We start from the raw sequence: 12,634 nt of genomic DNA on the forward strand, positions 1-12,634 counted from the left end.
TCCTGACTAACAGAGCACTCAAAGTGCGGGGACCCAGACCTAGGATCGCTACATACCAAGCTCACCCCGAAATATAACAATCAGGGGAGACCGGTGACTGCGATCCTACAAGGGGACGCCGGCGAAGGGTCCACAAACGGACCACCTATGAGAGCCCTCAAAAGACAAGGGGGGGTCGCCTTAAGAGTCCACCATAGAGGACATAATCGAACATAGCCCCCCCCTAAAGGTGGGCCGCCCGCCGTGAGGAGGACGCGTAGGCAGGGTACCCCTCCTTACACAATAATGGCGGCAAGACTGTCAATAAAAATTAAGTGCCCCCACAGCACCACCTGGTTCAAGGGAGGTGTCAAGCTGATCATATGGCCCAGAAGGCCGCAAGCCGCAGCCAAAATTCTTGTGGGGGCCCAGCCGCAATTTGCACAGATCCTCACTCCGGAAGATGCCCAAGGGGGGAATTGGAGGTTTCAGCTAGACCCACTGAGGCTGCCCCAAAATGACGGCGCCTAGTGACCTAGTAGGCTGCAAGCTGCAGTCTAAATTTTGAGGGCACCCCACCACCAGGACGCAAGCCCCAGAGGATCCGACCACCCAGGGGAGCGGAGGGCAAGGCATGGACATGGGAGGCAGTGGCTTTAGCCATCCTTACAGGGACGGGCCGTCTCACATAGGTTCCGTCGAGCAGACCGCAAAGCCGCAGCCTAAATTTTAGGCCGGATCTGGCCGCGTGAGGCACGTACCCGCGGATGGTAAAATATCCGCTCCCCAGTCCAACAACCGCAGGGAGCCCCGAAGACATCCCTGCCCTAGCCCTCAACCCCCAGGATGGCAGGGAACTCTGTTCAACCCCCTGTTAAGCCCGGTCAGCAGCAACTACAACCAACCCCCAAAGGAATATGTGGCAAAGTCATCTCACAACCACACGCGGAGGGGAGGGGACCCGAAGGACCCACAATGACCGTGGGCTGAGGGAAAGGGAGGGGAACCCGGGGGTCTGACCGTCCCAGGGGATGGGCCCACGTCCACCCCAAAAGACCACCAGGGGAGAGGGGGGACACTACTTACCACACCATGGAACTGGCTGCGCACTGCTCCGGGCAGACAACCGCACCATCGGAATGGGGGTGCTGTGGGCCAAGAGGCACGCTGCGACTCAGGCCAAGACCAGGTCGTATGCGCCCACGCAAGACATTTAACTCGCAGGCCAACCCCCGTCCAGTGGGGCTATTTCGTGGCTGACCGAGCGCGGAGCTCAGGCCTGTGCTCGCTCGCTGGACTGGGGAGACCTTAAGGATCTAGAATATACAGTCTGTCGCCCAGTCCAGCAGTTTATTGTAGTTCTCATTATTATAGAAAGAGGAAAGTTGTCTGCACAATATTTTGATACGAGATTTGCATAAAATGTCCAACAAATGTGCAGCAAACACGGTGTAACAAATTTGCACGAATCCATTAAAATTCAAGAAAAAAGCATTAACAAGTGAATGAACACTCATAAATAAGCATAGAACACTGTCAGCACATAAAATGAACATGAGACAAATGTGTTGTGCTAAACCTACTACATAAAAATCAATGGTGTGCATGCATGTGAAATGTGCAAACGCAAAAACCAACCATAAATGTTATTGGCAAAAACAATTCATATGTACATGAATAGCCAAAAACAACCACACTGTGTCTCAAGCCTAAGCCTCCGTTCACACTAGGTCGCTCCGACTTAGGGGGCGACCTGTGAAGTCGCGTGCAGCGCGACTTGCATGGACTTCATAAAATGAATGTCTATGCAAGTCGCCTCCAGGTCGCCCCGAAGTAGAACAGGACCCTTTTTCTAAGTCGGAGCGACTTGTGTCGCTCCTATTAGAACGGCTCCTGTACTACACAATGGTAGCTGACGGACCGCGACTTGTCAGGCTGACAAGTCGCCTGACAAGTCGGATCAATGTGAATGCAGTGTAATTCTAAAGTGCAATAAACAACTGACATTAATTTGTAAAGAATCAATCGCTGCTAAAACCAAAAGTGCTGACAAACACAACCATGTGTCAAATCAAAATCTGAAGTGCACAGAAAAAGAGATCCTCAATTAAAATCTGTATACAAAATCAAGTGACTCTCAATTATAGTAAATATTTAACAGTCCATCTTATCAGATCATATTGACCTCTATATACAGAGTGGTCAAATAGGCTGTAATAATGCAACTATCCACAAATCAGGTTACACATACTGAAATTTAGCTGGTTCAGCAGGAAGCGGCTGAATTGTGGTACGTTTGTACCCTGTCTAACGACCGGCTTCTGTCAAATAGTTCTACTAGAAAACCAGCATTTGATCAGCATATGTAGCCAATGGCTATCAAAATATTATTACAGGTCCATGTCGCTTGTATGGATGTGGGGAGCTGTAGAGTTTTCTTCTTTTTTTCCATTCAACTTTTTGGTTAAACGAAAGAAATTTTGCAAGTATACTGAATCTTCCAAGGTCATCTCCACCGTTAATACGACATAAATAACATACAGGAGAAAATAAAAATGAAGGAAGCACTCCCACTAGTGGAAGACCGTACCAATTATTTTAAAACAAAGGGTACATAAAACTCAGGATCCCGATTGGAAAGCTCAGGAAGGCTGGCCAAACGTGTGTGGTGACATCAGTCCTAGGGGGCATGGTGCTCAATGTGTGTCCATGTCGCTAATGACGTCATGTATAATGAAACAGGTCAGGAAGAGCCAATACGTGATTAATTGTGAGATACCTGTTATCGGTGTCACACGATTCTTTTTTTTTTTGACAGAAACGTTTTTATTGATGTTTCAAACAACAGTTACAATACAGTATACATAACATTATGCAGCAAACCAATCAGGGTGCAAAGCAAAAAAACAATAGTGCACAGTATTCAAGTACAAACAAGCAAAAACAGGAGATTGACAGGTACCAAAAGAGACCTTAAATAACGGATATAGTCTTGACCCCATATAGAATGTAAGGCACATTGTCCTTACAGAAGAAGTGAAGAAGTGAGTGAAACTCCAGTGGGCAAGCAAGAGGGGGGGCGAGGCCCAAGGAATAGAAAAGATGCGAAGAAGCAGGAGAAGAGACCGAAGAGAAGAGAGTGGCGGGAACACCAGAAGATAACAAGGAGAACAGTAGAGAAGTAGGACGAAAAGCAGTACATCACATTGCCACCCGAGAGCTCAACCATAGACCCCAAACTTTGTCAAATTTCTGAGGACAACCACTGCCCATGTAGGTGAGTTTATACAGTGGCAAGACAGAGTCGACCAAGGCCCTCCAACAGGAAACCCAGGGAGGGTCCGCCGACTTCCACCCCAGCAGTATAGTTTTCCTAGCATAGAATAAAAGAAAATACAAAAAATTGCATATGAACCCGGGGGAGACTGACTCACATAGGCCCAGCAGTAACACCTTGGGGTCAAGGACCATGGAGGGAATCCCCATACCTCGAATCTCAGCCAACGCTGCCTGCTAGAAGGCCTGGACCGCAGGACAAGACCACACCATATGAATAAAGGTGTCAACCTGGCCGCAGCCCCTGGGGCACACATCCGAGCTGCCGGGGTATATTCTGGCCACCCTCTGAGGAGTGTAGTACGCTCTGTAGAGGAACTTGAGTTGGGTAAAACGGTCCCTGGCCGAGATCATCCTAGACACATAGCAGCCCAACCCCTTCTCCCAGGCGTTCTCATGCAGAGACGGAACATCCTTCCTCCAGTGGGAGAACAGTTGGGGGGCAACCCCCCCCCTGACCTGCAGACTATATGTAGATACACCGAGGAGAGTATACGATCAGCATTTTTGGAGATCAGGAAGCGTTCCACAGAGTTGGGAGCCAGCGTGGGGGCCCGAGGACCCGATTCTTTACAATTGAATGTCACTTGTTTATTGGACTTCAGAACTTTGCTTGAGATGCAATGTGATATTGTCTATTCACATACATATGAATTGTTTTTGCCAATAATATTTATTGGTTACTTTATGCATTTGCACATTTACATGCATTCATGCGATTGATTTTATGCAATTTCCTTTAGCGCAACACGTCTCAAATTCATTTTGTGTGCTGACAGTGTTTATTCACTTGTTTATGCTTTCTCTTTGTATTTTAAGGAATTTACTCTATATAGATTTGTTACATACACGGGGTTTAGCGCAGCACTTTGGTTGTCAAATTACAGTTTAAATATACTTTACTTACCTTGGTAGAAGAATTCTTCAGTCACTTTCTCACTCCACTGCTTGCTCAGTTCCCAGGTCCGGCAAGGGTTACAGATGTCTGCACACTTCAAAGCCATCTGTCAAGTAAGAACACAAAGCTGACGACATGTAGCCATTACAAATGGTTCAGCATTTTTAATATCCAAGATGAATTTTGACCTATTTGTAAAGTGCTTATCTTGGAGTACAGTACATTTACAGACTAAGAATTCATAGACCCTGGGTTACAGGGTAATTGGACACTGGCAAAGCCTATGAGGACATATCGCTGGGTGCCCCAACTATAACCTTACCTTACTCTGAGTTCTCAGTTTTGTAGCAAGCAACGCAGAGTAATCAAGGATTGGAAGGGAGGGTGGCCTGTGTCCTGTACTGTACACTAATGCTGGCCATACACTACACGAAAAACCATTCAAACTCATTTTCGAAAAAACGAACACTCGGCTGTGAGAGCAAACGATCTTGCCATCATGTAATGATTGATAAATTGTTCAATGGACATCAATGAATTTGTTTTTTGTTCGTTTTTTCACATATACCTAGTGCAGTTTGGACAGGAAACACAATAACCCCTTCAATTTATCATTCGTTCAGCAGAAAATTTCCAAGCTTGTCCTTTTTTGGGCTCAAAAATGTCACAACCGATTACCGATTTGTGCCCATTAACTGCCGGAAAAACAAACTGTCCACATGACCGAGTTTCCGCAAATTTTTCATATAGTGTATGGCCATGATAAGATATAGAATTTACAGGCAAGTCAAAATTCCTAATCATACAATACAGAAGGCTGAGAATTAGAACCCGGGACATTCCCAAGCAATGAATAGGAAGGGCAAGCAAAAAGAACTGTGCCAACAGGCTCACCTTCAGAGTGTTCAGAGCAAAACTTGTGGCCAAAAGCTACATCTGCAGAACATTGGGCTTTCACCTGGTGGCAGCCTTACAAAGTTGGGTCACAGAGACTTGGTGTCGGAATGATCAGGAAACACCCACCGACCAGGTGGAATGGACATGTAAAAGCGCAAGGAAGTATTTTTTCCTATAGAGTGTAAGCTTAAGCCATCAGTTGTCTTATCCATCAATCAATGGTGGAGTTGAAAGCAGGGGGATAAGACAAATAGGCAGTCCATCTTCCGGATATAAGCTGTTGCGTTTCTTTGATGTAGACTCTGATGGCTCTGAACAGGTCTAGGCAAGGTGAGATTTCCTTTGGGTGCTTTGGGACAAGGCACAAAGATGAAGGACTAGGTCCTCATTGATGTTGAAGACTGATACCGCCTTAGAAAAAAATGATGGCCTTGGATGTAGAACTACCTTGTCACTGTAAAGAAGGAGCTGGTCACTTTCTTGTAAGGAGACCGCAGCATTGGATTTTTCGAGAGAGGTCAGGGGTCGTCTCGTAGTAGTCGTGTAATTTGTGAAATGCGTTAACCATGCTGCTGTCTTTGTGTATCGTGTGATTGTCCAGACCACGGACTGGACCAGCACCTTGCCGTTTTGAGAGGGGATGGTTTCACCTGGAGCGGTGTTGCACTCTCCGAGATAAAGCTTGACGCTCTATAGCAGTGATGGCGAAACTTGGCACCCCAGATGTTTTAGAACTACATTTCCCATGATGCTCAATTACACTGCAGAGTGCATGAGCATCATGGGAAATGTAGTTCCAAAACATCTGGGGTGCCAAGGTTCGTCATCACTGCTATATAGGATACCGATATATAATGCTAGTCCCTAAACAGGGTCCAAGCTTCATGGTGATCATACTCCCCAAAAGGGAGTTCAGGGTCTAGGTTTTCTATAGGGATGGACCATGGCCCTGGACTGGTAAAGGACGCTGTGGCTTACAATATGGTACACAACATGCCAAGATGAGCGCCCTTACAGGATCCAGTGCCTGAAGCAGCATTAACCATATTCCCACGGAGTGGAGTCTGGGTATGGCTACCAGAGTTTTAACAAGGCTTTAACAGAGTTTTAACTCAACATGTGTCCTGTATGGTAGGATTAAGCTATACATTTTTTCAAGAGCTACGTAGCATACAGAGTTCCTTATTTGCCACCATATATTATTACAGGATCAGTAGAGGGGAGAACACTTTTTACAGACATTCTGGGCATGTTTTATATCGGTGTAACTCTGCAGCACTTGGTATGTGTTTACCACAACCTTACTGCAGTAGAAATAGCTTTCATTTTGTGTAAATTGGATTTTCCAACTTAAAGCAGTATTAAACCTGAAAGCAAACTTTTTATATTTTTTATTATTTTGCAGTTAATGGATTCTTAGATGTGATGGCTATATTAGTTTCCTTTTTTAGACTCTTTCTTCTATTTCTTCTATTTCATCTGGCAATCCAGCCAGCAAGTCTGCGGTTTTTCAAAAGCACAAACTCTCCAGTAGAATGTATCAGTTTACATGGATGACACAAATCACTTAACACTGTCAGGGGTGATTAAAATAATCAGCTTATTCATGCAAAACCTTTATCCCAAAAGGAAAAAAATGGTTTGCTGTAACAGATTATGAAGTGTGAGCTGGAGTTTGGCTTCAATTTATTAGTGAATCTAAATTTTCTAATACATTTAACACTACCAACCAATTCTCACCCCCCCCCCCCAGCCTGACAATGCTGCAGTCTACTGTGCTCATTCATCCACTCTTTTTTTTATTAAAATAGTGGATGTTATGGTCTTACAGCAATAGCAAAATAAAACCAATGTTGTTGATGCTAGCTTTCAGTACAGCCACAGCCAAACATTTTGAGAATGACACAAATAATATGTTCACAAAGTCTGCCGCTTCCGTGTTTTTAGATCTTTTGTTAGATGATGTTATGGTATACTGAAGTTTAATTACAAGCATTTAATTAATGTCAAAGGCTTTTGTTGACAATTACGTTAAGTTTATGCAGAGTCACTATTTGCAGTGTTGACCCTTCTTTCTCAAGACCTCTGCAATTCGCACTGGCAATCAACTTCTGGGCCCCATCCTGACTAATGGCAGCCAATTTTTGCACAATCAATGCTTGGAGTTTGTCAGAATTTGTGGGGGTTTCTTTTGTTTACCCGCCTCTTGAGGATTGTCCACAAATTCTCAATGGGATTAAGGCATGGGGAGTTTCCTGGCCAAGGAATCAAAATGTGTCTGTTTTGTTCCCCAAGCCACTTAGTGATCACTTCAGCCTTATGGCAAGGTGCTCCATCATGCTGGAAAAGGCATTGTTCGTCACCAAACTGTTGGTTGAGAGAAGTTGCTCTTGGAGGATGTTTTTGTACCATTCTTTACTCATGGCTACTTAGGCAAAATTGTGAGTGAGCCCACTCACTCCCTTGGCTGAGAAGCAACCCTATACATGAATAGTCTCAGGATGCTTTAATGTTAGCATGACACAGGACAGCTGGTAGAGCTCACCCTTTCTTCTCCAGGCAATGTTTTTTCCAGATGCCCCAAACAATCAGAAAGGGTATTCATCAGAGAAAATGACTTTACCCCAGTCCTCTGCAGTCCAATCCCTATACCATTTTGCAGAATATCAGTCTGTCCCTGGCGATTTTCCTAGAGAGAAGTGGGACTTTGCAAATCATTGCAATTCATCTGATCACTCTTCATAACATTCTGGAGTATATGCAAATTGGCATCATAAAAACTGAGCCAGCAGACTTTGTGAAAATTAATATTTGTGTCATTCTCAAAACTTATGGCCACGGTTGTACAATTTAGAATGAGAATATTTATATCTGTAAACACTGAGGTGTCCCTGGGAACTTGAAAATTCAGGAAAAATATGCAATAAAACATGCATAAAGATATGCATTTAAACAACAACATAAATGGGACTTTAAGGTGAATGAATATGATAAATAGATTCTGTACAAAACCGAATACCTGTAGGATGAAATGGCGATGATCAGCATTGTCCAGGCATAAGTCACCTTTATCTAGATGGGTTCTGAACTGTGACAGGTATTCATTTTGCCGACTAATGTCTGTAGCAAGAATGATGGAGCCCAACTGGCTTTCCATTTGTTGTCTGAAAAACAAAAAACTAATGAAACATTGAAACCTTTTATACTGATTATATAAACATACAATATCTCACAAAAGTGAGTACACCCCTCACATTTTTTGTAAATATTTTATTAGAGCTGTTTATGCGACAACACTGAAGAAATTACACCTTGCTACAATGTAAAGTAGTGAGTGTACAGCTTGTATAACAGTGTAAATTTGCTGTCCCCTCAAAATAACGCAACACACAGCCATTAATGTCTAAACCGCTGGCAACAAAAGTGAGTACAACCCTAATGAAAATGTCCAAATTGGGCCCAAACTGCCTTAACCCTCTTGGGCATGGAGTTCACTAGAGCTTCACAGGTTGCCACTGGAGTCCTCTTCCACGATGACATCACGGAGCTGGTTAGAGACCTTGCACTCCTCCACCTTCCGTTTGAGGATGCCCCACAGATGCTCAATAGGGTTTAGGTCTGGAGACATGCTTGACCAGTCCATCACCTTTAACCTCAGCTTCTTTAGCAAGGCAGTGGTTGTCTTGGAGGTGTGTTTGGGGTCGTTATGCGGCCCAGTCTCCGAGGGAGGGGGTCACGCTCTGCTTCAGTACGTCACAGTACATGTTGGCATTCATTGTTCCCTCAATGAACTGTAGCTCCCCAGTGCCGGCATCACTCATGCAGCCCCAGACCATGACAATCCCACCCAGCACCATGCTTGACTGTAGGCAAGACACACTTGTCTTTGTACTCCTCACCTGGTTGACGCCACACACGCTTGACACCATTTTAACCCAAATACGTTTAACTTGGTCTCATCAGACCACAGGACATCGTTCCAGTAACCCATGTCCTTAGTTTGCTTGTTTTCAGCAAACTGCTTGCGGGCTTTCTTGTGCATCATCTTTAGAAGAGCCTTCCTTCTGGGATGACAGCCATGCAGACCAATTTGAGGCAGTGTGCGGCGTATAGTCAAAGCACTGACAGGCTGACCCCCCCCCCCCCCACCCATGCTGGCAGCACTCATACGTCTATTTCCCAAAAACAACCTCTGGACAGGACGCGGAGCCCGTGCACTCGACTTCTTTGGTCGACCATGGGGAGGCCTGTTCTGAGTGGAACCTGTCCCGTTAAACGGCTGTATGGTCTTGGCCACCATACTGTAGCTCAGTTTCAAGGTCTTGGCAATGTTCCTATAGCCTAAGCCATATTTATGTAGAGCAACAATTATTTTTTCCAGATCCTCAGAGTTCTTTGCCATGATGAACTTCCAGTGACCAGTAAAAAAGAGAGTGAGAGCGATAACACCAAATTGAACACACCTGCTCCCTATTCACACTTGAGAGACCTTGTAACGCTAAGTCACATGACAATGGGGAGGGAAAATGGCTAATTGGACCCAAATGAGACATTTTCACTTAGGGGTGTACTCCTTTTGTTGCCAGCGGTTTATACATTCATGGCTGCATGTTGGGTTATTTTGAGGGGACAGCAAATTTACACTCACTACTTTTCTTTGTAGAAAAGTGTAATTTCTTCGGTGTTGTCACATGAAAAGATATAATAAAATGTTTAAAAAAAATGTGAGGGGTGTACTCACTTTTGTGAGATACTGTACATATAACAATCACACACTGAGCTCACATAGCTAAATAAAACAGGGTGGTGATGTCCATAAAAAATGCTGTTGTTTTATGTTCAATTCAAGACTACAAAACACAACCCCCGTAATTCATGAAAAGTGTATGCTCTTTGAATTCTGTCCAACCTTACGACAGATTCATGTAGAACATTGAAACAAGTACATGAATCTGTCAGATAGAGGCCAGCACAGAGGCTGGAGTGCCAAAATTGGATACCCTGACCACCCTGCTGTTGGGTGGACGGAGTAGGATGGGAATTTTTAGAGAATTGGTTGCCTTCAGGTTTGCCTTCTTTGTGATTGACAATAAGCGGATTGCTGAGCCACTAGACGTTCCAAATCTGAACACTCTAGCTTGTATCTGTATGCTAACATAGAGTTGATCCTTATTACTTTCAGTTTCATCATCTACAAACTGGCAGTAATTCATGATTGTTTCACAGCCAAAGTAAAATTCCCACCTACAGACACAGTAAGATGCCCACTTTTTTTCTTTTGTGTTACTGGGGTCCAATTTTTCCTGCCTTCACAGCTAAGCCAAAGATATGATTATTTCCCTACCCACGAGAATGCCAGGGGTCATGGTAACTGCAGTTGGTGGAGCTTGGCCCTGTTTTTCTTACAGAGCTGCTTCTAGTATTGTAGTGTAATCCGTATAATACCAAAATCAGTTAATAGTGCAGTGGAAAAAAATGGGATTTTGGACTTGCTGTAAAATCAATTTCTCTGTCTGATGTTCATTGATGGACAGAGCTCCTGATCTTCTTAACCACTGGGTTATACTGCCCCCTACAAGAGTAGGACACTAGGAAAAAAAAAAAAAAAAAAAAAAAAAAAAGACTGGCTATGCCTATGGGCAGTCTCAGGGGGTATACTCCCTCTCTCTGCTATAGGTACTCAATTTTGGTACAAGCATTTTTAGAAGAATTACAACTCCACAGAGGGGTGGGTGCTGTGTCCAATGAACATCAGAAATGGATTTTACAGTAAGTCAAAAATCCCACTTTCGCTTTCGTTCATTGAGGCATACAGCTCCTGTACTTTTCAACCATTGGGACATTCCAAAGCAGTGTTAAACATAAGGTGTGGGAACAGCGGAAAATAAATTCCCAAGGCTAAGTATTGCCAACCAGGTAAACAGGAGCTCAACCAAAACAACTGGCGCTCACCTGAAAAAAACAAACCCTCAAAAGAGGACCATGTCCTCTAAACAGCAGCCTGCAAAACCTTGCGGCCAGAGGAAGCATACGTAGATGTCAACACATCCACTTTATAGAACTTTTTGAAAGTGTGCACCAACGACCAGGTGACTTCCTTGCAAACCTGCGTCACTAACGCCTGATGACAGGAGGCCCAGGAGGCTCTGAGCGTCCGAGTAGAGTGCGCCTTGACAGGCAAAGGAGGAACCTGACCCTTGATGGAATAGGCCTGAATCACAGTTTGTCTAATCCATCTGGAAATGGTCGCAGAGAAGTGGAAAATCCTTTCGGAGGCCCTCCTGTAAGCAAAAATAGGAAGTCCGATTTCCTAAAAGACTCTGTAGCCGCCAGGTACACCCTAATCGACCGGACCACATCCAAAGCATACAAAAGCAATTTCCTTCAGATGTTTTGGCCTGGGACACAGGAAAGGCAACACGATGTCTTCATTCAAATGAAAATCAGTGACAACCTGAGGAAGGAACGACAGACAGGGGCGAAGAACCACCTTATCACTGTGAACCACCAAGTAAGGTGAACGACAGGGTAAGCCACCAATTTCGACACCCTGCGCACAGAGGTGAAAGCCCTCCAAAAAGGCCACCTTCTGGGACAGCGCAAGCAGGGGAATCTTCTGAAGAGAAAAGGAGGCTTCTGGAGGACAGAGCACCAAACTGAGGTCCCAAGGTGGCAACAGAGACCGCACTGGAGGGGTCAAGTGCCTAACTCCCTGAAGAAAAGTACACGCCAAGCAGTATGTGGCCAAGGGCCGTGAAAAGAAGACCGCTACGGCCGACACCTGACCCTTGATAGTACTAAAGGCCAGATTCTGCTTAAACCCCCCCCCCCCCCCCTGGAAGGAAGGTCAAGATCCAAGCCACCCAAAAAAGAACGAGGATGAACCCCAAGGGACTCACACCACGTAATGTACGTCTTCCACGTATGATGGTAGATCTTCCTAGAAGTAGATTTCCTAGCTTTTAACAGTGTTAGAATCACTGACTCAGAAAAACCTCTATCCATCATCACCTGGTATTCAACAGCCAAGCCGTCAAAGTCAGCGACTGTTAAGCAGGATGGAAGATTGGTCCTTGGGACAGCCGATCCTCTCTGAGAAAAAGCAATCAATCAAGGAACGTCGGTGACCAGCTGCACCAGATAGGCGTACCAAGCCCAGCGAAGCCAGTCCGGCCCACTAAGATGATGACCGGAAAACCTTCTGCCTCTATTCGGTGTTAAAGTCTTGGCAAAAGCTTGAGAGGAGGGAAGGTGTAAAATCAGACGATACGGACCCCACGGGGCCACCAGCGAATCCGTGGCGTTCCCCAGAGGGTCGCGTGACTGAACCACAAACCTCTGCACCTTTCTGTTGAGCCGGGACGCCAACAGATCCACCTCAGGGATGCACTACTGGAGACACAACTGATGGAACACCTTGGGAGGAAGGGGCCACTCCCCTTGGGCCAACCAGTCGACTGAGGTAATCCGCCTGCCAGTTTTCCACCCCAGGAATGTGTACAGCGGAGAGGGCTGGAACGAACC

At 45.2% G+C, this 12,634-nt stretch overlaps 1 protein-coding gene across 4 annotated transcripts in view; it reads right to left on the bottom strand.

Annotated features, from left to right (window-relative positions):
• Window positions 1-12,634, bottom strand: part of PDE7A (phosphodiesterase 7A) — a 256,033-nt gene that overhangs the window by 21,452 nt on the left and 221,947 nt on the right. For all 4 annotated transcript variants that reach the window (XM_082259748.1, XM_082259747.1, XM_082259749.1 and 1 more), the window contains 2 exons: window positions 8,130-8,274; window positions 4,223-4,319 (listed from right to left, as the gene is read on the bottom strand). In XM_082259748.1, the coding sequence (XP_082115874.1) occupies window positions 4,223-4,319; window positions 8,130-8,274 (242 nt within the window). The remainder of the gene's footprint in view (window positions 1-4,222; window positions 4,320-8,129; window positions 8,275-12,634) is intronic.

Source organism: Pelophylax lessonae (genome assembly GCF_965119305.1).
Source record: "Pelophylax lessonae genome assembly, chromosome: 5".
Lineage (NCBI taxonomy): Eukaryota > Metazoa > Chordata > Amphibia > Anura > Ranidae > Pelophylax > Pelophylax lessonae.